This window comes from Gossypium raimondii, chromosome 5, assembly GCF_025698545.1.
Source record: "Gossypium raimondii isolate GPD5lz chromosome 5, ASM2569854v1, whole genome shotgun sequence".
Classification (NCBI taxonomy): domain Eukaryota; kingdom Viridiplantae; phylum Streptophyta; class Magnoliopsida; order Malvales; family Malvaceae; genus Gossypium; species Gossypium raimondii.
The window spans coordinates 25,229,055-25,252,413 of NC_068569.1; the positions used below are offsets into that span (position 1 = coordinate 25,229,055).

Consider the following 23,359-nt stretch of genomic DNA (forward strand, 5'->3'; position numbering starts at 1 on the left):
GACTACATGACTTGGTTGTTGCCTGTATATAAAGGTACATTACATATTTTCACCCGAATTTATTAAAATTTTGATTATTTAGTATAGTAGCAAATTTATGCATCAAATTCATAAAAAGATTATAAATGTAGCCAAGTTAAATTTTAAATTTGAAATTAGGTTAAAATTTTATAATCTCCCTTGTATATCTATTTATTTTAGATTTGTCAAAATATTAAAACATATAAATATATTCAAAATAATACTTGTTATTTTATAAACTGAATGGACTTTCGGTAATTTTATAAGCGAGTTAGGACTCAATTGATGGCTAAAATTTATATTAAGAACAAATGAGTTTTTGGTTAAAATGATTAAATTAAATCTTTAAAATTCATGTGTCTCAAGTTCAAAGACAAAAACACACTCGTATTAATATTTGTTACTTTGAATGCAAAATGGCATTTTAGTAATCTTTAATTAAATTGATGCGTGGTTGGTTCGTAACATCAACACATTCGAAACTTAATATAAGTATAAATAGATATATAATATAGATAAAAGACATAAATACCCTCAAAATAATATTTGTTGTTTTGTAAAAGAAATGTGTTTTGATGATTTTACAATTGAGTTGGAGCAATATTGATGGGTGACACTAATTCAATCAAATTCTTAATATATGGTATAGATTAGTCCTAATTGTGAATGTGATCATTTTAATTAGCGTAAGATTATATTTAAAATAAATAATAGTAAAGAAAATAAATATTTACTAGAAACTCTATCACACATGTATATGTGTTAAAATCACAATTTAAAATATAGATTTATGTTTAAAAGTACCTTACAAAAATGATATAATTAAAATGTATAGATATACAATGGATAAACTACTACAATAGTCACTTTTGTTTACCTCAAGTTACATTTTAGTCACTTATCTTAACGTGTTATAACATTTTAGTCATTGAACCGTTAATTGCCGCTTAAATCATCATTTCAAATAAAATTTTAGGTTAAATTATACAATTAGTCCTCATATTTTTTATTTTGAGCAATTTAATTTATTTTCTTTTATGTTCTTTTTAACTTCTTTTTTTCTTTTTTTTTCCATTCTCTTTTGTTTATCCATCTATTTTCCTCCATTCTCTACATTTTTAACGTAGTTTTTATATATTTTATGTTTGTTAAAACTCTTTTATGTTTATGAAAAAAGAAAATGCGAAAGTTGAAACCAAAATAAAACTTGCTTCGCATATTCTCACCCCACAATTACAAACCCTCATCATCCATTATCGCTTTAATGAATCAATTTGGATCTTTCAATGACCTAGTCCACAAGCTCGCCTCACTCGAAGACCTTACCAGTCGTGACTTATGGTAGTTCACCCTCAACAAAGTTTCCCGAGTCTGTTCCCTTAACCTCCTAACCAACCCTCACGACCACCTTATCTATCTTACCTACAACACTCTTGCTCTCTCAAAACGATGTTTCACAGGTTCTTCAAATGAGCTCTACACTTTCAATGACTAAAATGACCACCATACGAAACTTACCCTCAACTTTACCTAAACCAATTTGGTCTCATGCTCCCTTTCTCTATTCGGTTCGTCTATGTTTGGCTTCTAATTAAGCTTGCTTGAGAATATCCAAGAAGGTTTAGATCAATTTTATCGTTTGCTTAATTTTATTTGTCAGAAAATAAAAGAAAAGGAAAGGAATAATCTACGCGATGCTGTAAAAGTTTGGAAACGGAAAAAAATTTGTTTTGAATATAAAGAATTCAATTTATGTTTACATTTGATTAAGGATATGATTTTTTATATTGATTAGTTAGATCCAATTTCAAAGTAGGTTATATTCAAATCAAGAATTGATTAAGAATTATTGATATTCAGTTTTAAGTGAAATTCAATTTAGGAATCATGTGAAAGACACAATAAGTTGGGTTTTTTTTTTTTGTGGCCAAAATTATGTTTTTGCAAAGAAGAATATGAGAAGAGAGAAAAATAAAGGGAAGAAGAAAAGGAAAATAGAAAATAAATAAATTGTTCAAAAAATAAAAGTATAGGAACTAGTTTTAACAAATGAAAACATAAAATAACTACGTTAAAAGAAATGAAGAACGGAGGAAAACATAGGGAGAATGAGAAGAGAATGAAAAAAAAAAGAAGGAAAGCTAAAAAAAATATAAAAGAAAAAATTAAATTGCTCAAAATGAAAAAAATATACGAACCAATTATATAATTTAACCTAATTTTTTTGTCTGAAATAATGATTTAACGTGTCACGTCAGCTTACCGTTATACCGTTAACGACAATTAACGCTCAATGACTAAAATGTTGTAACACAATAACGTAAGTGACTAAAACGTAACATTTTAAACATAAGTAACCAAAATGTAACTTGAGACAAACAAAAGTGACTATTTTGGTAGTTTACCTGATACACAATTGATGGAGGCAATAAAGCATGCATAATAAAATTAAAATGTATTAAAAAAAACGTTTTGGTTGAGTGATAAATTTAAGATTTTATCAATGCAATTAGTGTTGGTTCAAATCTCTCTTTATACATAGTCTTTTTTATTACTTTTTAAAGTAAAAGACTAAAGTAACCTCAAAAATATAACTTATTTTAAATACAAAATGACATTTTTATAATCTCTCTAACTAAATTGATACCCAATTGACTCATGATACTACCTCAGTCATGGACTAAATAATAGTATAAATAATAATAATAATAATAAATAAGAAAACATTAAAGGTCGAATTACTTGGACATTGAAAATAAGAGAGTGGATAACCAATGATATTTTGGTTGTGCTAATAATGTTGAGATATCGAGATTTTGATGGTCAAGGTCCGAGTCTCACCATGCTTAGATGTTACATATGGATCTTTTAGATTATTTTGGGTATATTTCGATTTTAACTCAATCATATGTGTGGGCCTTGTTCAGTCTTATTTGGGTCTAAATATATTTTGATTTTAATTGATTGGATGTATATTATGATCTAGGTTTAAGTTCCACCTTATTTATCTAAGTCTAGATATATTTTGATTTTAGTTTATTGGATATGTAATAAATTTATAAAAAAACAATATAAAAATCAAGGGTGGCTTTAATTTAAATGGTAAAGTTGAGGTAACAATGATGATGATGTATTGAGTTTAAATCCTATCATATTTATGTATTTTTTTAAATTTTATATAAAAATTTAGAAAAATAAAAATACTTTCAAAGTAATATTTGTTACTTTATAAAATCACAACTCATTTGAGACTCCATTGATGATAGTTAAAAGATTAAATATATGTATAGATGACTAATATTTTATCTCGTGCAATACATTTAATGTAGTGGTTTTTTCTTCTAATTTCTTGTAATTTTATATTTTAAAAATAAATTTATTTTTCATAAAAATAATAAAAATTCAAAATTTGTAATGAGATTTAAAAATTATTCAAAATTCACCTGGTCTTTTTCAAATTACTCATAATTTTATTTCATTGGCTATATTATTAATGGTAAAGTAAGGTGTTAATTCTTATACTTTTATATAATTTGATATTTAATCTTTATTTTCCTTTTGATAATTTGTCAACTTAGTATACCTATTTCTGAAAAATCAGATAAAACTTGACAAAAAATGCTAACATTATACATGGTTGCATTGAAAATTTTAAATCAGATCATTGTTTATGTCTATAATTTAAACCTCATAGAATTTATTCAGAAAAGAAACAAGACAAACATCAGTAGACAAGAATCAGCCTCACCCCCTGAATCATACATAAAGAAAAATGGTTGCTGGTGGATAGAGCAGCCTTAGCCAAGCTGCCGATCGCACTATTTGCTTCTCTAGGGACAGCTTTCAACACCCAATTCTCGATAGCAGGTATTAACTAGATATGGAAGCACACAAATAAGTGTAGCTCCAGGAACATTTCCACAAGCTTTAATCCACTTGATAGCATTTTGGCTGTCAGATTATTAAAATCAAATGATGAGACATAAACCACTTTGATGCACAATTTTAGATCTGTCACTAACATCACTATAGTTATTTGTTACCGTAATTTAAATCATGGGAAACTGATTACTGAGAGCAATGAAAGTCAACTAAAATCAGAAGTGGAAGAAAATTGCGTACTAAAAAAATAAATAAAATTTATTTCATCGATAAGGATAAAAGAACAAGATGGGAATCATCTTGATCACATCAAAAGGAAAACTTAGTTTGTATTATCTTGACAATGGAAGCCGCAACGACGGATACATCATGCACCACTTTGTTCATATCAGTCAGCGGTGATTTAGTAGGGAACTCTATTTCACAAGAATTGGCCTCTATGGCTGCATCATTGGCGCCTTTCGCTGCAAACTTGTAGTCACCCGTCTTGAGAGCTTCGTTGATCTCAGGTACATCTCCCCTTATAATCACGTTATAGCGTTCAGCGCAAGATGTTAAGGCCTTCTGCATTTCAGGGTCAAGGGCAAGTCCATCCTGTAGTAGCTCGTCGATTAGATCAAGTGTCTCGGTTGCTTTAGTTTTGAGTGAATCCACCATGATCTGAGCTAGCTTCTTCACGCTGGCGTCACGGCTTTCGGGGTTTGATTTGAGGGACCAAATGCAAAGATCATAGAAGGGTGTTTGCTTGCAAGTTCTCTCTATCAGATTCTGGTTGCCTAGAAGAAGGATTGGGCGGAAAGCGTTAGCTTGACACACAAGGAACGCAAATATTATTACAATCAAATTTTTCATCTTTGAAAGGTGAGGAAGTGATGGAATTGATTAATAAATGAATGAATATATCATGTTTTATCAGAAGTGGTGTTTTTTTTATAGTGAAATATCATCAAACAAAGTCCAAAATGTAGGGAAACATCGTGGTTGTTGACCAAATCATGATCATACATCCTGTTGAAATGCTATGAATAAGGTTTGGCCTTGAAGCTCGGTCGAGGCTTGAGGAATGCCTTAACCAAAAGTTTTGTCATTTGAACGAAAAACATGTTCAAATCTGAATCTAATAAACATGGTCAAGTTATTTTTAAGTTTTACAAGTTATAAATATTTTTATTTTGAATATAATAAATAACTTTTACATGATAATATGGTCAAATCTGCCTAATAAAAAAACAAATTTTTTATTGATATTTTATTATAGTAGAAATATTATTTAAATGTGATATATTAATATATTAAATCTATAATAATAATTTTTGTATTACTAGTTGTACACATGTGTAGGAATATATATTGAATGATATACAATTATTGATATTATAATATGTATTATTATATCATGTGTTAGAGTTGTATGACCCCAATTCTAAGAGATTGCTTGCAAGTCAAGTTAAACAAAATATATCTTCTTTCTAGAAAATTTAGTATTTATGAGTATAATATATTTAGCATTTATTAACATAATATATTTGACTTTGATTAGAATTAGGTTTTTTTCAACTTATAAATAGATATACTCGAAATTCTCCTCTGCCCGTGATTTTTTTCCCGAAAGGGTTTTCACGTAAAAATCTGTGTGTTCTTTATTTTTATTTCTTTTTTTTTTGCGATATATTATTATTACAGATGTTCTATTTTCACATCATGAAATAGTATATATATATATATATATATATTATAATCTACCATCTTCTATAACTCTTTTACTACATTATTGATCTCATTATAGTATACAACTAATGAACATTATGCTATTTGTATTATTTATGATTAACGATACGTATATCAACTTCATAAAATATTATATGCATATCAACATTATGAACATGATTAATATAGTTTATATTTAATTGAATTTAGGTAAAAGTTTTAATATATTATATTAGCTTAAATTATAAAATAATATTTAAATTATATATCGTTACCTAAATTATCTTAGTCATTAACAAAACTTCTTAACCATATATATGTTACTTTTTAATTAAAATTAAATTAAACATTTTTACTCTCTCTCCCACAATTCTTTCTTCTCCTTTCAATGCAGTTTTTTATTTTTTATTTTTGCAAGTTTTCTTACCATTTATTTCTACTTAGCTTCTCCCCGGCATTTGGATTTCATGCTTTACTTAAGTTTCTTTCATTATAGAGATCCACTCAACATTAGCTATTTTATTCAAACTATATAGAAAAGAATGACGAAATTTATTTTTAAGAAAAACAACAAATGGTTTTTGAATTTGGGTGAGAAAAGAATCAAAATCGAAATTTAAAAACAAAAAAGAAGTTCGCTGGAATCTAAGTTTTGTCATCAAAAATTGAGTTTGGATAAGATTTTCAACGAGTTCTTGGATGAATAACAAAAAGATGAATATTTTTATAAGTTTTTAAGGAAATAAAATTTAGTTTTTTTTTAAAATTTTAGTTAAAATTGCCACATATCATAAAAGGATTAGTTAAGAGATTTTTTAATGGCTGAGGTAATTTGACTAACGGAGTATAATTTAGGTACTATTTATGACAAAAAAAGTTTAGTTACTAACTTAAAAAATGATATACTTTATGTACCATTAAGCCTATCATATTAGAATATATTATACATAAAATGTATAATATATTAATGGTTCCATATATATATTTATATTATTATATTATGTAATACCATATTATATAACATAATTTAACATGCAAGTAACTAGCCGATTAAATCTTAATTCAATTGGTATCAGTATTGTTGCCAATGCAGGAGGATGTGAATTTGAGTGTGCTAAAATACATTATCCTCCTATTTAAGGGTTGGGGAAGAATTATGGATAATTCTAAGCATTATATAAAAAAAGTAGATATGATAATAATGAAATTAAAGTTAAAAAAAAACATGTAACTATACTATGCTATCCCATATCTCATTATTATATCGGGTAAATTACACCATTAGTCATCCAATCCCAAGTATTATCCACATTTAATATCTTACCCATTACCCTATTAAATCGTGGGGGTCATGTGGCTTCTTTTCTTCCTCTTTTTTATTTTATTTCCACTCGAGTTTCCATCTAATTAAAATATTTCAACCTATTTCCCCCCTAATATCCATTTCATTTGCCATTTTATTTAGTTGTTTCGCCATTTTGATTTATTTCAATTCTGAAATAAATGAATTCTAGAGTAAATTGCACCAATGGTTTCTAAACTATTACTCACATTTTAAATTGATCCTTAAATTTTGAAGCATTCTAATCACATCCTAATTTTGGAGATTATATTAATCAAGTTATTTCATTACTAAAATTGTTAATTTTACTGTTGACATATTAGTCTTATACGGAATAGTTTAAAAATAAGAATAAAAAGTAAGCCTTAGAGTTAAAAAAGGTTAAAAGTAAAAAGAAGACTCTACCACATAAACTATAGTAAAAACATGAAAATCAAAACCAAATTAAAACTATAAACTATAAATAAGAAAAAGCCTAAAATTAAAGAACCAGCGATATCAAAATTACAAGGAGATTTGTCGTTTTACCTTTTTTCAATTCAACTTGTTTTTCTTTATGTTAATTTATGGTTTAATTTTTTAATTATAAATTATTCCACCTAAGATTCGATGTATGGTGATATTAACAATTTTAATTACAAAAAACTTGATTGATATAATCTCTAAAATTTAAGAACGTAATTAAAATATTTTAATGTGTCATAAAAGGATTAGGTTGGTTTTGGGAAATTTTTGAATTTTGATAGGGTTATTCAGATTTTTTAGGTTCATTTAGGGGATATTTATCTTTTTTTTTTAGTGTTGTAAGGGTTTTGGGTTGATCTACTCTTGCGTTTGAGATAAAGGTTTAGGTTAGGGTTAGGGTTTTGCAGAAAAATAAACCAGTGTAGTCACTAAATTATATCTTTTGTTCTAATTATTATTAATTTAATTGAATTTTTTTAAAGGGCCTTTTTAACTATTAAGCATTTTTTAATGTAGTTAATTTTCTATTGAGATATCATGCAGTAGACTAAGACACAAATTCCTTGAAAAATGTCAACCGAATTGGCATCACTTAATAACACTAAAATTGCACTTATCTTGAAAAATGAAATTAATAGTTTAAATGCAGAATTTCTTGACCATCGGTCCATCACTAGAAAAAAAAAAAAAAAGGTTAGAAAAGAAGCAATTCGTGTGTAGGAAATAAGGTTGTAAGACCCTGTTGGAAAAAGTACAAGTCCAGAGGCTGAAATGAAAATAGTCTGCGCAAGGTAAACAAAAAGAAGAAAGCATACCAAATCTTACACATACAGTTTTTATTTGAATTTATTTATTTTTTGGAGGATCACAACGAGATAATTTTCCTTAAAAAGTATAAAGAATTGATGATTATAAACTCGGAATTGACCTTGAAACTCTTACTCCCCACCCCCTCAGAAAAAACCAAAAGAAGAAAAAAAGAGAATTGAACTACTTAACTCTGTTACACAAGTCCAATCATCCAATGCCAATAAGGATATATTTGTTGATGGAAATCGCCAAGATATCTAATTTTCATTTATGCGGCCAGAGATCCAGAATTCACCTTCCTTTGCTCACCTACATGTGTAAGAGCAGCATCAATTTGTGCAAACACATGTTCCTTGGCCTCATTTCCATTAACCTGAAGATACAAACATTATATTCCTTCATTTAATATATAATCCAAGATGATTGAACTCAATAGAACCCAGTAACCAGTTTTTCTGCCAAATTTTGAATTTAGCAGACGATAGCTTCATCTTTGGAATGGTCTCAAACAATACGGCAGTCTGTATATTTCATAATAACATGATAATACCTCCACTAATCCTTGTGTCTTTCAATTTTAATTCTCAGAAATAGTTACCAGCAATATTAATCTTGAAGTCAATTAACACATCAAACACGAAATTTTAAGCTGATACAAGTTGACATTTTCAAGCATCAATAACATAAGCAATCAGAACAATAATCCAGGGTTTAAGCACATTACTGCAGAAAGAACAAGAAGTCGAAATTTGAAGCTAATGATGCTGACATATAACTGGGATCCTAAAAAAAGGAATAATGACTTATGCACATCCTCATGCTTAGACAGTTTAGACTCTACTTGGTTCATCTGGCAAGGGCATTTCAGATGTTGACTCTTTGCCATCGTAAAAAATAGTACTTCATGAAACATTTCCTAGCAATCTGTTCCGAAGTCTCACATTAGTCGTTGACATCAGACATCAACTTTCACTACCCACGTGTTATGGTTGCCTTTGTGGGCAAGACAAGAAGTCAGAAGCGCCAAAAATAGAAGGACAAGTAAATTTCTTTTAGTAGTATTCTTAATTAGAACGATTTTTTAACAAGTATTTTATTATAATTAAAAGTCCTCTGATTATAGTTTTTTAGTTTCTTACTCAACAAGAATAAAACCTCATGTAACCTCTATTTAAGAGGACAATTTTTAGTAATAAAATAAGACAAATTATTCCAATTTACAAAGGTCAAGACTCTTTCTTTTAACAAGTCTAAAGTTAGGAGATCTCTTCAACAGGTTCTAAGGTTAGGAGCTCCCTTTGGCCCGTTCCATATATTAATTATAAGTTATTCATGTGGTAGGAACCACAATAAGGGAAAGGCTTCCTCAACTAAAGTAAGCTTTCCCATGAACTGCTGATAACTCAATCTATAACCTACGACCATAACAACTTGGTATCAAAGCCAAACATTAGGTGATCCCATTCCCATCGTAAAAAAGGAGTTGATGGCTTTGTTACAAGAAATTCAAAGAATTAATGAAGAAAGAGTTGGAAAAGCCAAGTCCTGAATGGCAGCAAACCATATTCGAATTGAAGTACAGGTATTGGGTATGTGTCTAGGTCTTTGACTCATCAATCGAGTTAAACTCAAGACTCGAGGATACGGCACAAAAGAATATAAGAAAAGGATACAGGTCCAAGGACTCGTTTTATGTGCACTTAAAAACTAATATTTTCAAGTAATATATAATACATTAATATTATACATAATTTATATATTGAATTATTTATTATTTGGATTGGATTTATACTGAATTAAAATAATTTTAAAAAATAAAATAACCTAAAATATATTAATTTAGCAAGTATTTTATTGCAATTAAAAGTCCTGAATTTTAGTTTCCTAATGTAACCTCCATTTAAGGGTCAATTCTTAGTAATAAAATAAGATATAAATCATTCCAATTTATAGAGGTTTTAAGACTCTCTTCCTAACAAGTCTTAAGGTCAGGAACTCCCTTTGACAAGTTCATAATTGATCATAGCTTATTTACATGGTAGGAATCGAAAAAAAGGGAAAATCTTCCTCAATCAAAGCAGACTTTCTTATAAAAATCACACAGTGACTCGATCCATAACCAGTGACCATAACACCACACTAGTATTCTCAGTAGCCTACCATCTCTGGTGCCACAATATTCCTTTTTTTCCTATACTGCCCTTTGTTCACATTATTCCAATAATTCGATGACTTGAAAATTGAAAGCTAGCCTTTAATAGTCTAATTTGATCTTATCAAATGGTTTTCAACAAAATAAATAACCAAAGATCTAGAAACAAGAGTTCAACCAATATGGCTGGATTTGTTTGGATCTTCAGTTAAATCTAGTAAAATTGTAAAGAAATTCTAGCCTCATATAAGGTGAGAATAAAGGAACTGAATTGAAAAGAATAAATAGAAGGCAGAAAAAATTGAATGAAAATCATAGCAAAAAGTGAAATATTTCAAGGAAAGAAGTAGCCATTATTGGTTTGATGAGTCTCAAAAGAAAAGATTTCTGTACCTTATGGTCTTGGACAAACGAGTTCACTTGAGACTTGAGATAAATGACAATGCTTTTTTTTGAAAGGATTTGAAAATTAAGTATAATTTAATTTTAAAAATTACTCTCAACACTTAATTTTACAACAAGATGCTTTTCCTTCTTTTACTTTTTGTAATTAGAAAATTAAAATTTTCGCCTCCAACTTCCAACATTTCAATTGAAAATTGACTGGTAAATTTTATCCATGGTCCCTACCCTTTTAATTTGGATCTACTTTAGTTCCTAACCTTTACATTGTCCAGTCCCTAACTGGCATATCATGAGGACATTCCCTCGACACTCCCATGGATATTTTTCTCAGTTAATGAAAAATGTGACAAAAGGACCGAAGTAAAATCACTTGAAAGATACAAATAGAACAAAATTGTAGTTAGGAACTAATGACTAGAGTAAAATGTTCGAGCTCATTGATAGAATTTACTTGGAACTAGCCATTTTATGTCACCAAGCCAATACTCTTATTTTCCCATTTTAACCAGAAAAATCCTTTTATATTACACATCATCAAGTTAGCCAAAACTTAAATTATGAGAAAGCATTCCATTCACCACCAGTAAAATTCTAGGCTCAACAAGCAATGTTCCTAGGGTGACACATACTCCTCAGGGTGCAATACTTTTCAAGAAAATAATAATTAGAGCAGAAGTGGGATAAGTGGAAACATCTAAACTCACTCGTGGAGTTGAAAAGTTTTCACTGCAAAGGCATCAAAGACCACCTCTGATTTATGTCGCATTAAAATGAATGAATTTAACAAATTTTCTTATTCATAAGAAAACCCTGATCAAAAAAGTGTTTGGCTATTAATTTAGGAAGACCAAAATTTGAATCTCTATTAATTATAAAACCAAACCAAACTGCATATATAATTCAGTTTTTTCATTTTCTCATCTTTATTTGCATGATCCTATGCAAGCTTTGAATTAAATCAATTAATGACATAGAGAAAGAAGTTAACATGCCTTGACTGTGATATCTTTATATACAGAGAGCACAGCATCCACATTTTGATGATGTGTGCGTAGCCGCAACTTCACCTACAAATTTCAAATAAGAGAATGCAATTTGTCAATTTAACAAGAAGGCACAACTACAAATGAAGAAGAATCCCCAAAAATTAAAAGCACACATAATCCCCGCTCAATAACAATCAAACAAGGAATATCAGACATGCCTTTTCTTCAGTATCATCAAATCGTTGTGTAAGCCTGGATGCAATTTCATCGTTCTCCGGGGGTGAATATTTCAAGTGGTATATCTTCCCCGTAAGAGGGTCTAACCTTCGTCCAACCACTCTCTCAACAAGAATGTCTTCAGAAACCTGGAAACAAGTTGCACATGTTACATTAGAATACACTTACTGTTTTATACTAATTTACAAATGAGGGAATAACAGGATGCAGTATGTTGTTGATGAATTAAAAGAGCAACAAAACATTCTTACATCCAACAAAATGAAAACATCAGGACGGATCCCATAATCTTCAAGAGCAGCTGCCTGGGATGAGCTCCTAGGATAGCCATCTAAAAGCCAACCCCTTTGTTGAGAATCAGGTTGCAGCAGACGCTCCTTGACCATCTAATGCCAAAACTATAGGATTCATGAATAGGAAAAGCATTCTATATGAAGTGAACAATATCTACCCTACCATAACAACTATTTCATTAGGGACTAATTCTCCTTTCTCCATGTATTCCTTTGCTAGCTTCCCGTTTTCACTAGCGGCGGCAACTTCTGCTCTCAGTAAATCTCCAGCAGCAATATGCACCAAACCATACTGAATAAACAAATATTATCATTTTATCCTTCCTTTATTAAAAAAAATTAACTTCAGTTGAAAATAAGAAAAATCAATGCAAACATATAAAGAGATCTTACTTTTTGGGTGATGAGCTCACATTGTGTACCTTTACCAGAAGCCGGAGCCCCAGATATGATTACCTTCAACGGCTCTGCCTTCCCCGAAGCGGCAACCTGCCATCATCCACGATTTTTTTTTAAAAAAAAGCAGCAAAATCCAAACACAGATTCAAATAGGAAGTAATAAGTGAAAGCGTAGAAGTGAGCAGGGAAAATTACGAGGAAATTGGGGGCATTTGAGGAGGGGAGCTTCTTGAAACGGTAACGCGTTTGATTAGAACGGAGAGTGAGGGGAGTGAAAGATGAGTGAGAACGGAGGAATAGATTAGGGTTGGGGTTAGGGAACTTACTAGAATGAGGGGAAAGGGAGGGAGACAAAGAAAGGGAGGGAGAAAAAGAAGTGCTGCCCATTATTAGCATTATCTCTCGCTCTCTCTCTCTCTCTCTCCCTCTCTCTGTGGACAAATCTAGACCAACTTAGAAAAATCTATCGCCTCTTCCTTCTGACACCCACATCCCTCCCCCTTCCCTCCCTAAATTATATACTATGCAAACAAAAATTTTGAAAATTGAAAATATATAAAATAAGAAAATAATTATCTTATGTTTTATAAAATTAAAAAATTAAAACAAATGTTTTTAATTTTAAATCTAATTATTATATTTATTCCGTTTCAAACATATTTAAAAACAAACATATTTTTTCAACTTTATAAAAAAATAGGGTACTAAATATGTTTTCATATTTTAATTATTTAAAAATGCTTTTTTAATTATTTTAATTTTCTTCAATATTAATTATCTCTTAAAATTTTTCATAAATTTTATATTATTTTGTTAATAATATGATCACGAAATTAAAGCATAATAATATATAAGTTTATTTTTAAAAAAATGATAATTAATATTATATTCACTTTTTTTAATAATTTCATTATAGGTTCTTATTGTATTTATTATTTTTAACATTATATCTAGAACTACTCATAGACCTATTCATGGACCGGGCTACTCACCCAGACCCGACTGAAATTTGAGAGGGTTTGAGTAAAAAAATTAGGCCAAAAAATAGGTTTTGACAAAAAAATTAGGCCCGTTTAAAATATGAGACAAACTCGAGCTTGAATATTTAAGGCCCAAGTTTGACTTGACTATTTTTAAGTTTATAATATTTTATATTATGTTATTTTAATATATTATGTAATTTAGAACACATTGAAAAATAAACATATACTAAATATATAATACTATAATGTAAACATTAAAATAATGTTAAGATAACTATATAAAAAATCAATAAATAAAAGAATATAAAATTGTTAAATATTAAAATAATATAATATAAATATTTTTAAAAAAATTTAAAAAATGTGCTGGGCCTAAAATGAGTTTGGGTTAGTCTTTTGCAAATATGAGCGAGTTTTGGACTAAAATTTAAGCCCATATTTCGGGTCGGGCCAAGCTTGAACAAATATAAAATATATTAATATCATGCTTAGGCCCGACTCATGAACACCTCTACTCTCCAACACATAAATAAAAAAATAATATGCTTTAGTGCACTTGAACCCACATCCTCTTGAATTAATAATAATGCCCATGTCAATCAAGTTAAGACTTAATATTGACTTTAAATACACAATATTTTGAAACTATTTTAAAATAGACATATTATAATAGTAGATGTTATTAAAATTTTATTTTTATATATAGTTTTTAACTTAATTTTAATTATTAATTAGTGAATGTAGAATATTAATTAAATTTAAATATTGTGACTATTAAATAATTTATTGTAACATTAATTATATCTTTAAATATTTATTTTAATTTTAATATTGTATTTAATTTGTAAAATTAATGATAAACTTAAAAGATTTTAAAATAATTTAAAATTTATAGTGATTTATTATGTGAAATTGCAAGTTGAATTATTATATATAAATAAATTGAAATGACTTATTATAAATAAAAAATATGATTTGCAAAAACACCATTAAAATTTATATAAAACATGCAAAGGAGGTTATATTGCAACTTTCCTTCCAGAAATACTTTCATTCATTGCCACATGTCAAATTTTTATAATATGAACACGTTACAAACTTAAGAGCCTTATAATATATAAACTTAATTCATGATTTTACCCTTGAAGTATATTCATTTTTCACATTGGTACCTAAATTTTTTATCCTAATTTGGTATCTATAGTATGTGCCCATTATATTTTTAGTCCATTTTGATAGACATTAAAAAAATCTTATAGCCAATCACAAAACGCCATTAGGCGTATTTATGTGAAAAATTATTTTATTAAATGTATATAAACATTAAAAATATAAAATGGAAATAAATGTATAAAAAATTCAGAAAATATTTATAATCTAGAAAAAGAACAAATAAATTATAAAATTTACAAACATAAAAATTAAATTTTATTATATTTTTCAAATTTTATATATTATTTTGGCTTTTAAAATTTTAAAATTATATATTTTAAAATTTTATAAAAATATTTTAAAATTTTATATACTATATATGATTTTTGTTTCATTTTAGTAAACATAATATATATAATATTAAAAATAAAAAAGACACGTAATGCATTCTAATAATGTTACGTGGTTGGTTAACTCTGGTAAACCAAAACATTTATTTTACTTTGATCGACTGTTGACCGGCGTTGATCAACCACGTGGCACTATTAGAATACACAACGTGTCCTTTATTATTATTTTAATATTATGTATTATATTGATTAAAAATATAAAACAAATTATATATAATATATTAAAATAAAGTTTAAAATATTTTTTATAAAATTCTAAAACATATAATTATATATTTTAAAATTGAAAATAATATATAAAATTGAAAAATGGTATAAAAATTAAAAATTAAATTTCAAGTAATTGCAAAAAAAAGAATTTAAATACCTTTTAGAATTTTAGAATTATATATATTAGAATTTTATATAAAAATTAAACTTTTGTTTTTAAAATTTAAATTTTTTATAATTTTTACAAGTTTTACATTTTGTAATAATATTATTACTTTCAACCAATTTATTTTCAATTATCTTATTTTTAATTTTAATTTTATAATTTAAATATTTTCTAGATTTTATGTATTTTTCTAATTTTTATATATTTATTTTCATCTTTATATTTTTAATGTGTATATACATTTAATAAAAGAAAATATTTATTTTCTTTACATACATATGTCACGTGACACTTTGTGATTGGTTATAATATTTTTTAACTTCGTAAAAAATGGACTATAAAATATAACAGAGGCATACTTTAGGTACCAAATTGGGAAATGGTTGATACTTTAGGCATCAAATTGAGACAAAAAAAATTTAAGTACCAAAGTGGGAAAATATGTATACTTCAAAGGCCCAATTGTGAATTAAGAATTTAAAACTTAAAACATTTTTTATAAAATCATAAAAAGTAGATAAATTCAAATTTAAAACTTAAAAACCATTTAAATTCTATTAGAAGCCATAACGAATCAAAATAGTGTAGTGGGGCAAAATACTAGGAGAGCGTGCAAGGCCGCGACGTGAAATATTTGACATTGCGACATCATTTGCTGGCTGGGTGATGTTGCGACGTGGTAAAAGTGTAGTCGCGACATCACAGAAGAATGTTACGACATTACAAAGCCGAAGTTGCGATGTCACCCCTCTTTTTAACCCAAAAACATTACAAATCACCCTTCAAATCACTTTTCCAAAACATGCTCAACCATATATTACAACATGAAATCATCAAAATGATGTCGAAACATGCTAAGACTTCATAAATTCATTCTAAACAAGTTTAATAAATATTCAAAACGTTTCTCACATCAAAAGGAGTAAATATGCATGCATGCTACCCAAATTAAGGTAATAGTTACTCAAGGCTGAAGCCAACAACCATACCACAAAAAAGAAAGAAAGTTAAATGCCACATTCTAATACAAGACCAAGAGGAATATGAAACTAACATATTTATGCTAAGACTAAGGACCCTATAGTACATGGCACTAGGAACCAAATGCACAAATACAAACATTTTATACTATCGTAGTCTCGCAATGGTGTGAGCCGAGGTACTTGAGGTGAGTCGAGCTTCTGGATCAAAATAAACCTATGCGCAAGAAACAACGGTGCGTTAAGTATAAATCTTAGTAAGAACTAATGAAAATAAAACATGAAACTTACCTTATTCAAAATAAAGAATAATCATAAAGAACTAAAATGAAGTTACAAGCTATCTATCAACCAAAACACAAATCACTTGAGTGAGTCACCATAATGAACATAAACATCAGAATATGGAGAGAAACATTTACATGATTTACACACATATTTCTCAACACTTCATTTTCATTATCAAAATTTAGAAAGTTCACCCTTAATAATCTCAATGAAATACATTTTGGACACTTGGGTTCCAACCAAACACCAATATACTAAGTTGCACTAAAGTGCATCCAATCGAACACCATTTCACTTAGGGCCCTCACTATGCACATTAGTGCCATGCCATAAGGCAAGTTTCGCTATATTCTCACTAAACAATGTCTTCATCAACTAAGTGCCTGTTTAGTAGTGCTTAAAAAAACACTTTTGGCTCTAGAAGCACTTTTAGAAGAAAAACTGTGTTAAACAAGCTACTGTTGACTGAAATTTTTGGCTTTTTAGAAGTACTTTTGAAAAACACTTCTGAAAAGGAGAAGTTAAAATTTTTAGCTTTTTCTCTCCCAAAAGCACTTCTGGTGCTTAATTACTTTTTCACCCCTCCAATAACATAGTATTTTCCCTTTTTTTTTTCTTAGTGCTTAATTACAAATGTGTTAAAATCATTAATTAAAAATAAAAATATTTTTAAAATATTAATTACAAATATTTAATGGTTATATTTAAATATTTAAAATATAGTTTATATATTCTAAATAAATTTTATAAATAATTAATATTTATTGCTTAAAATATTTAAAATTTATATTTTATATATTAAAATATTAACAACAAGTTATAATAAATTTTTTATATTCTTACTAAAATATAATAATATTAACTAATTTAAATATTATTTAAATGCATATTTGTTACTTGATAATAACATGTCTAAAATGGATATTTTATTTCTAAAACACTTTTTGACAACAATGCTAAACACTCAAATTTTAAACCAAAATTTTAAAAGCATTTCTCAAAAACACTTTTTCATAACACTTCTCAAAAGCATTGCTAAACTAGCCCTAAGTAAGCTTACTAACCTTATTGACATACCAATTGTGTCCTAATTCATTATTACTACTATTACTACTACTACTACTAAAATATGTGGCCATAACAAGATTTTCAATTAAAAAAGGGCTCATAATTATCCAAAAAATTCCTCCTCATCACACACTCCCATAAATACTAATATATTTAATTATATTTAGGTTCCAAATAACTAAAATACCTTTGGTGTCAAATTATCATTTTGCCCCTCAACTCGTATTTACACCCGATTAAACTTGAAACTCTAAAAATAACTTAATATGTTTTCTATGAGCTTCCAAACATTCCAAAAATTAATAAATCCACCAAAATTGATTTTTCTTATCGGATTTACGAATAGAATTCTTGGAAAAGAATCATATAGGGAACTGAAAATTTTATAAGCGTTATGAAAGGAGCTAGACAAGGATGGGGAATAGAAAGTTTCCTCCATAAACTGATAGCAGTAGGGTAGTCCTTGGAAATATTGGAGTTTTTGATTCAATGTTACATAAAGGACAAGAACCAACAATCTCCATACCTTAAACAAAGCAATGCCTTCGTACGAAGAATTTTGCCAACTTCCCAAAGGAAAATAGAAGAAGAGAGTTTTGGGGTAAGGTGAAGCTTCCAAATCTATTCCAATCCTTCGAAATGCCAAAGGATGGGTGCAAAAGATCAAACCCCAAGTGATAGGTAGAGCTAAGAGAAAAGGTCCCATTGGAGGTAAAAACTCCAACACATATAGTTCCATTCTCAAGAACCGAAAATGGGGTGGCCATGATATTACACGCAATATTAGTAGGAAAGGGGAAAGAGATGGAGGAAGGCAAGTCGTAAAAATCACTAACCATAAGAGCATCCTCACCCTTATTGAAAGGACTTTGGATCAAAGAGCAAATAGGACCAAGCCTAGTAAAATTGTCAATCCAAAAATTCATCCAAAATCCATCTTTAGAAACCCATCTAATTCCTTTTACAAAAATGGTTTTGATGCTCCTAAGAGCTTGCAAGTGAGATGAATTAAAGGGCGGATTTGACCCATTCTAGTGTTTGGCTTTGAGAAGTTTTGCTCATAAAACTTCATGGGTATGGATGTGTTTCCAACAAAGTTTTAAGAGTTCAGTTTGATTTTACATTTTCATTTGTTTCATGTCAAGGCCTTCATCTCTTTTGGATTTTGTACTCTTTCAGCTAACACGATGATGCTTGGTATGGTTTTTAGATCCATCCCAAAGGAAATTCCTATTAATGTGATCAATGGAGTTATAAACGCTAGACAAGAGTTTCTTACAATGCATGTAATAGGAAGGGATGATCAGAATACTAGACTTCACCAGCATTAGTCTTCCAATTGGGGTTAGTATATTGGCTTTCTACCCGCTAGTTTAAATCGAATTTTTTCACCCATTTGTGGAGCCAAGATATTTTCCTAGATTCCAACATAATTTGTAGTCCAAAGCTTACACCCACTCATAGAAGATGATTTTCTTACTTTTGAAACCTAATCTTCTGACCTGATTTCTCTTTCCTAACCAAAAATATATATCAAGGACCTTTTAAATGATGCTGGTCCTTGCCTTTTGTTATTTTACTTGGGGTTTACTTCTTCCTGCATCTCATTAGTAGTGCTAGACCATCTTGCCGGAAATACTTTATTAATCAAATGAAATGAAATACACAACAGCAAGCAGGTATTTGAACATAAACTACAATTCCAAAATACACAACACCAGAATCCCAGAATCACACATCACAAGCTAATTTCAAGTAAATCTTCTTTAACTTTCAAGTTAGCCCGAAACTCTTTCTTTCTTTTGATTTCTTTGTAATTTTGAAATTAATGCTCTTTTAACATAAAAAGGAAAAATGACAATTCAATAGAGACAAAATCAGACATAATATTTATGTTTTTTATACAATTTTTATTAGGACCCCCGATTTTCAAATAATACATACTTAAACACCTTCAAATTCATATTTGACTTTTACGCAACAACAAACACAGAATCATATCTATATCTGAGATTCAATTTTAAGTTTTTATGAAGTCCCAATCAATCCATTTACAAGACCACTTTACCCTGTTATCATTCAACTTGTAATTTGGATATGTAATGAGATTCGCTCAAACAAAAACTGATGACTACATGAACCATAAGATCATTTGATGCAATTATCCTCTTTTATTCCCATAAATATTTTTCTGGTCCCTTACATCTAAACAATTGATAGCCTGATTGGATAATATGATGGGAATAAGGGGACAATGTACAATTCACCTTTTTCTATCCTTATATTATTAATTTTATAGTAGTAAATTTCACATTATCTCCATAATTTGATAAATACCACAAATTTAAGAGTTAAAAAGATAATAAAATTAAATAAAAGATAAAATGAGCTTTTTTTTTTGTAAAGTTGGATGACCAAATATTTTTACTTTCTTTTATATTTATTTTACATTTATTTTAGGGAATAAATTATATTTGGATAATTCTAAAAGCATAGTTTTTAGGTACCAATAAAATAGTGCCACATCATTAAATTTTAAAGATAGTAAAATATTATTCTACACCCATCTAAATAAAATATCTTCTCCAACTTAATTTAACTTTCATTAAATTACTTAAAATAATTATTTTTAAAGTTATAAACAAACATATTTTATTCTTTTACAAATTTTAATTATCATTTCTTATAAGTTAAATTTTTTTAATTTTTGTCTAATCAATTTTAAAAAATTAGTAATTTGTGTAATTTTTCATATCATTCACACATAATTTTTTAATTATTTTATACTAAACCCCAAATCTTAAACTCAAACCATGAACACTAAACACCAGGTTAATGGTTTGGGATTTAAAGTTTAGGCTTTAAGTTTAGGGTTCAAGGGTACAAGTTTGAGTACAAGCTTCAATGTTACAAAATCAATTTGATTTAATTAAACATTATAAAAAGAAACAAAAAGAGCAGTAATGAGTATAAACAGAGCGTTATATTTAACTTTAAACATTTGTCCCAACTATAATCAATCATTTGAGAGATTTAGATTGATTCCACAAACAATTTACATCTTAATGAGAAAAATATGCTAATGGTCCAACCAAGGCAGCAGTGATGTAAGTAGAAGGCTCAGAATGTGAATAATCAGATCGATCATCTGGGAATCCATCATTCTGATTTGGACCTCCAACAATAGCTCCAACCAACACGTTGGGATTGGGGTTCGATGAGTAGAAGTATGGCTGGAAACCACCGTCGCATCCAATGCTTTGACGGTGTTTTGCCAACGACGGCAATGAAGAACCCCTGTGGTGAATTCTCTTGGGGAAATTCCGACCAAACCCAACCATGTACGACATTTTTATTGGATTCTCTCCTAGTATATAATCCACCTGCAACTCCCATGGTATTCAGCTTTAGAATCTCATAAAATTGATTAATTCATTGTTCTTGGCATTAAGAAAGAATTGAAAGCATCGCTTGCCTGTCTTTTTGCAAGTCCGATTAGTGAATTTGGAGTGACGAAGAGGCTGCCACAGTTAAATGTCTGCTTTTTAGCTTTCATGTACTTGCCATATGTGGTAAGTAGAAATGATATGGATGTTACATATTGAAGATTGCTTTCAGGTAACTTGTACATAAGACCACCTGTTTTTCAAAGTTATATTCAATTCAAAAACTAACACACAGCAAGCATTTCTTAATTATATATAGGAGTAATACATAAAATTGTTCAAATCACCTTGTGTGTATTGGGTAGTTGAATAAGGAGAATTGGGTAAGATCCTACACATAAAGCTTTCAGCTTCTTGTTTGAATTGCTCGAAATTTTTATCTTTGCCCAACAATGCCATCTGTAGAAAATTAAAGCAAAGAAAAAATTACTTAATAAGACATTTGATATGCTGTCACCCTTTAAACACTATTTGTGGAGTACAAAAATTCACTACAATGTAGAGAAATTGGATTGAAAAATATAATGTTAAATACCCTGGATAGAAGAACATGAGCACCAGCATATTTGTTATCCCAGCTGAAGATGTCAGGTTGATCATCAGCTCCCAATGTTTTCAAGAAATTATAGTAATAAGCATCATTCGTTGCTCTAAACAACCATGCTGCACCCCAGAGCAACTCATCCTGCAACCATTAGTAGAAAATTTTAAGTATATTGTCGGACTGGGATGCCATCCAGTGCTAACAGTTCACAGCCAAAAGAAAGCGCATCTTACCTTATATCCAGAATATGAGCAGTAAAACGGGCAGACTGCTGATCCAAGTGAGTCACTGTAAGCACCACGATATTGGATAGCAAACGCCATAACTTTCCTTGCTGTTTGCAGCAACAACCTCGAGTATTTTGGATCCACCCTTCGGAAAACTAAGGAGGCAGCTGCCAATGCCGCAGCCGTTTCACCAGCAACATCAGAGCCAGGGTTGCTTGATGAGACAGAGTACACAGTTCGAACAGTGTCCATGTCCTCAGGCCGCTCCCAGCACTTGTGATCCACATTGGGGTCACCCACACCTACATAGAGCTTTCCGGGCTTGGAATTGGCACATTTGAGGAGATAGTCAGTCGCCCAACGTATAGCTGCCCTTGCCTCTTGTAACTGGGGACCCATTCTCTTTCCATATTCAAGTGTACCCCATGAAAGCATTGTGGTGGTGAATGCCATTGGGAAGTTAAATTTCACATTGTCTCCAGCATCGTAGTAGCCACCAGTCAAATCTACCTGAATTCGACACAAAATGAAACTTGTTATTTTCATTGTAGACTATATACGGATGCCAAAAATGAAAGTGAGAATACGCACATGGTCAAGGGAGCCATCAGAAAGACCAGAGTTGGACCTCCATGAAACTTTCTGATTGGCAGGCAGCTTGCCTGATCTCTGGCCTTGGAAGAAGAGAAAGGATTTTTGAAGTGCATCTCTGTAATTCGGATTTCCTTCCACTCTAACACCCCCAAGCAGTAGCAACACCAGTGAACACAAGAAAATCAAGAGAATGTTTGCCTTTGCCATTGAATCTTGCTTACTTGATTGCTTTTTTATTACTTAGGTATAATTCAACAATTGCATGGCCATTTATAGGAGCCAATGCTTATACAATATCGGTGCCCAAATCTCAAAAGCGCAAAATCAGGCTTTTTAAGCCGAGAATCACTATTCTTTATTGTTGTTTAAAATCTTCCTTTTCAAGGATTAAAGAAATAGAAAAATAAGGAAGTTCAGACATCCTGTTATAGTACATGTCAACACCTTGATCTTGAGGATATAATGGCTGCTGATTAGTTGCTTTGCTTTAACATCAATTGAATTGAGTTGACGACTTGGAATCATTTCCGTTCATACCCTTTCTTCACATTATTTTTCCATATTATTACTTGCTTTTACCCTACTCCTCCAA

General features: G+C 29.4%; 3 protein-coding genes across 3 annotated transcripts; all 3 read right to left on the reverse strand.

Moving 5' to 3' along the window:
• Positions 1 to 4,140: 4,140 nt before the first annotated feature.
• On the reverse strand, positions 4,141 to 4,755 carry LOC105767613 (cell wall / vacuolar inhibitor of fructosidase 1). Its single transcript, XM_012587184.2, has one exon. The coding sequence runs from the start codon at positions 4,753 to 4,755 to the stop codon at positions 4,213 to 4,215; it is 543 nt and encodes a 180-aa protein (XP_012442638.1). The 3' UTR covers positions 4,141 to 4,212.
• Positions 4,756 to 8,229: 3,474 nt separating this feature from the next.
• Positions 8,230 to 13,201, reverse strand: LOC105770354 (adenylate kinase, chloroplastic). The gene is made up of 7 exons (XM_012591521.2): positions 12,895 to 13,201; positions 12,694 to 12,789; positions 12,464 to 12,592; positions 12,259 to 12,393; positions 11,989 to 12,135; positions 11,777 to 11,851; positions 8,230 to 8,600 (listed from the first exon to the last, which is right to left on the reverse strand). Exons 1-7 carry the CDS (start codon positions 13,093 to 13,095, stop codon positions 8,496 to 8,498), a joined length of 888 nt encoding a protein of 295 aa, XP_012446975.1. The 5' UTR covers positions 13,096 to 13,201; the 3' UTR covers positions 8,230 to 8,495.
• A 7,719-nt stretch (positions 13,202 to 20,920) lies between these two features.
• On the reverse strand, positions 20,921 to 23,131 carry LOC105771302 (endoglucanase 9). Its single transcript, XM_012592724.2, has 6 exons — positions 22,765 to 23,131; positions 22,180 to 22,683; positions 21,938 to 22,087; positions 21,690 to 21,801; positions 21,432 to 21,595; positions 20,921 to 21,339 (listed from the first exon to the last, which is right to left on the reverse strand). Exons 1-6 carry the CDS (start codon positions 22,972 to 22,974, stop codon positions 21,019 to 21,021), a joined length of 1,461 nt encoding a protein of 486 aa, XP_012448178.1. The 5' UTR covers positions 22,975 to 23,131; the 3' UTR covers positions 20,921 to 21,018.
• Positions 23,132 to 23,359: the final 228 nt, after the last annotated feature.

Excerpts from the sequence above, each read along its gene's own strand:
- LOC105771302 (XM_012592724.2), bottom strand. The coding sequence starts at position 22,974 with ATGGCAAAGGCAAACATTCTCTTGATTTTCTTGTGTTCACTGGTGTTG. Across the intron at positions 21,802-21,937 it reads CTCATGTTCTTCTATCCAGG|ATGGCATTGTTGGGCAAAGA; the intron begins GTATTTAACATT and ends AATTTTCTACAG. Across the intron at positions 21,596-21,689 it reads AACTACCCAATACACACAAG|GTGGTCTTATGTACAAGTTA; the intron begins GTGATTTGAACA and ends TTTGAAAAACAG.
- LOC105770354 (XM_012591521.2), bottom strand. The coding sequence starts at position 13,095 with ATGCTAATAATGGGCAGCACTTCTTTTTCTCCCTCCCTTTCTTTGTCT. Across the intron at positions 12,593-12,693 it reads GTGAGCTCATCACCCAAAAA|TATGGTTTGGTGCATATTGC; the intron begins GTAAGATCTCTT and ends TTGTTTATTCAG. Across the intron at positions 12,136-12,258 it reads ATGTTTTCATTTTGTTGGAT|GTTTCTGAAGACATTCTTGT; the intron begins GTAAGAATGTTT and ends ACTTGTTTCCAG.
- LOC105767613 (XM_012587184.2), bottom strand. The coding sequence starts at position 4,755 with ATGAAAAATTTGATTGTAATAATATTTGCGTTCCTTGTGTGTCAAGCT.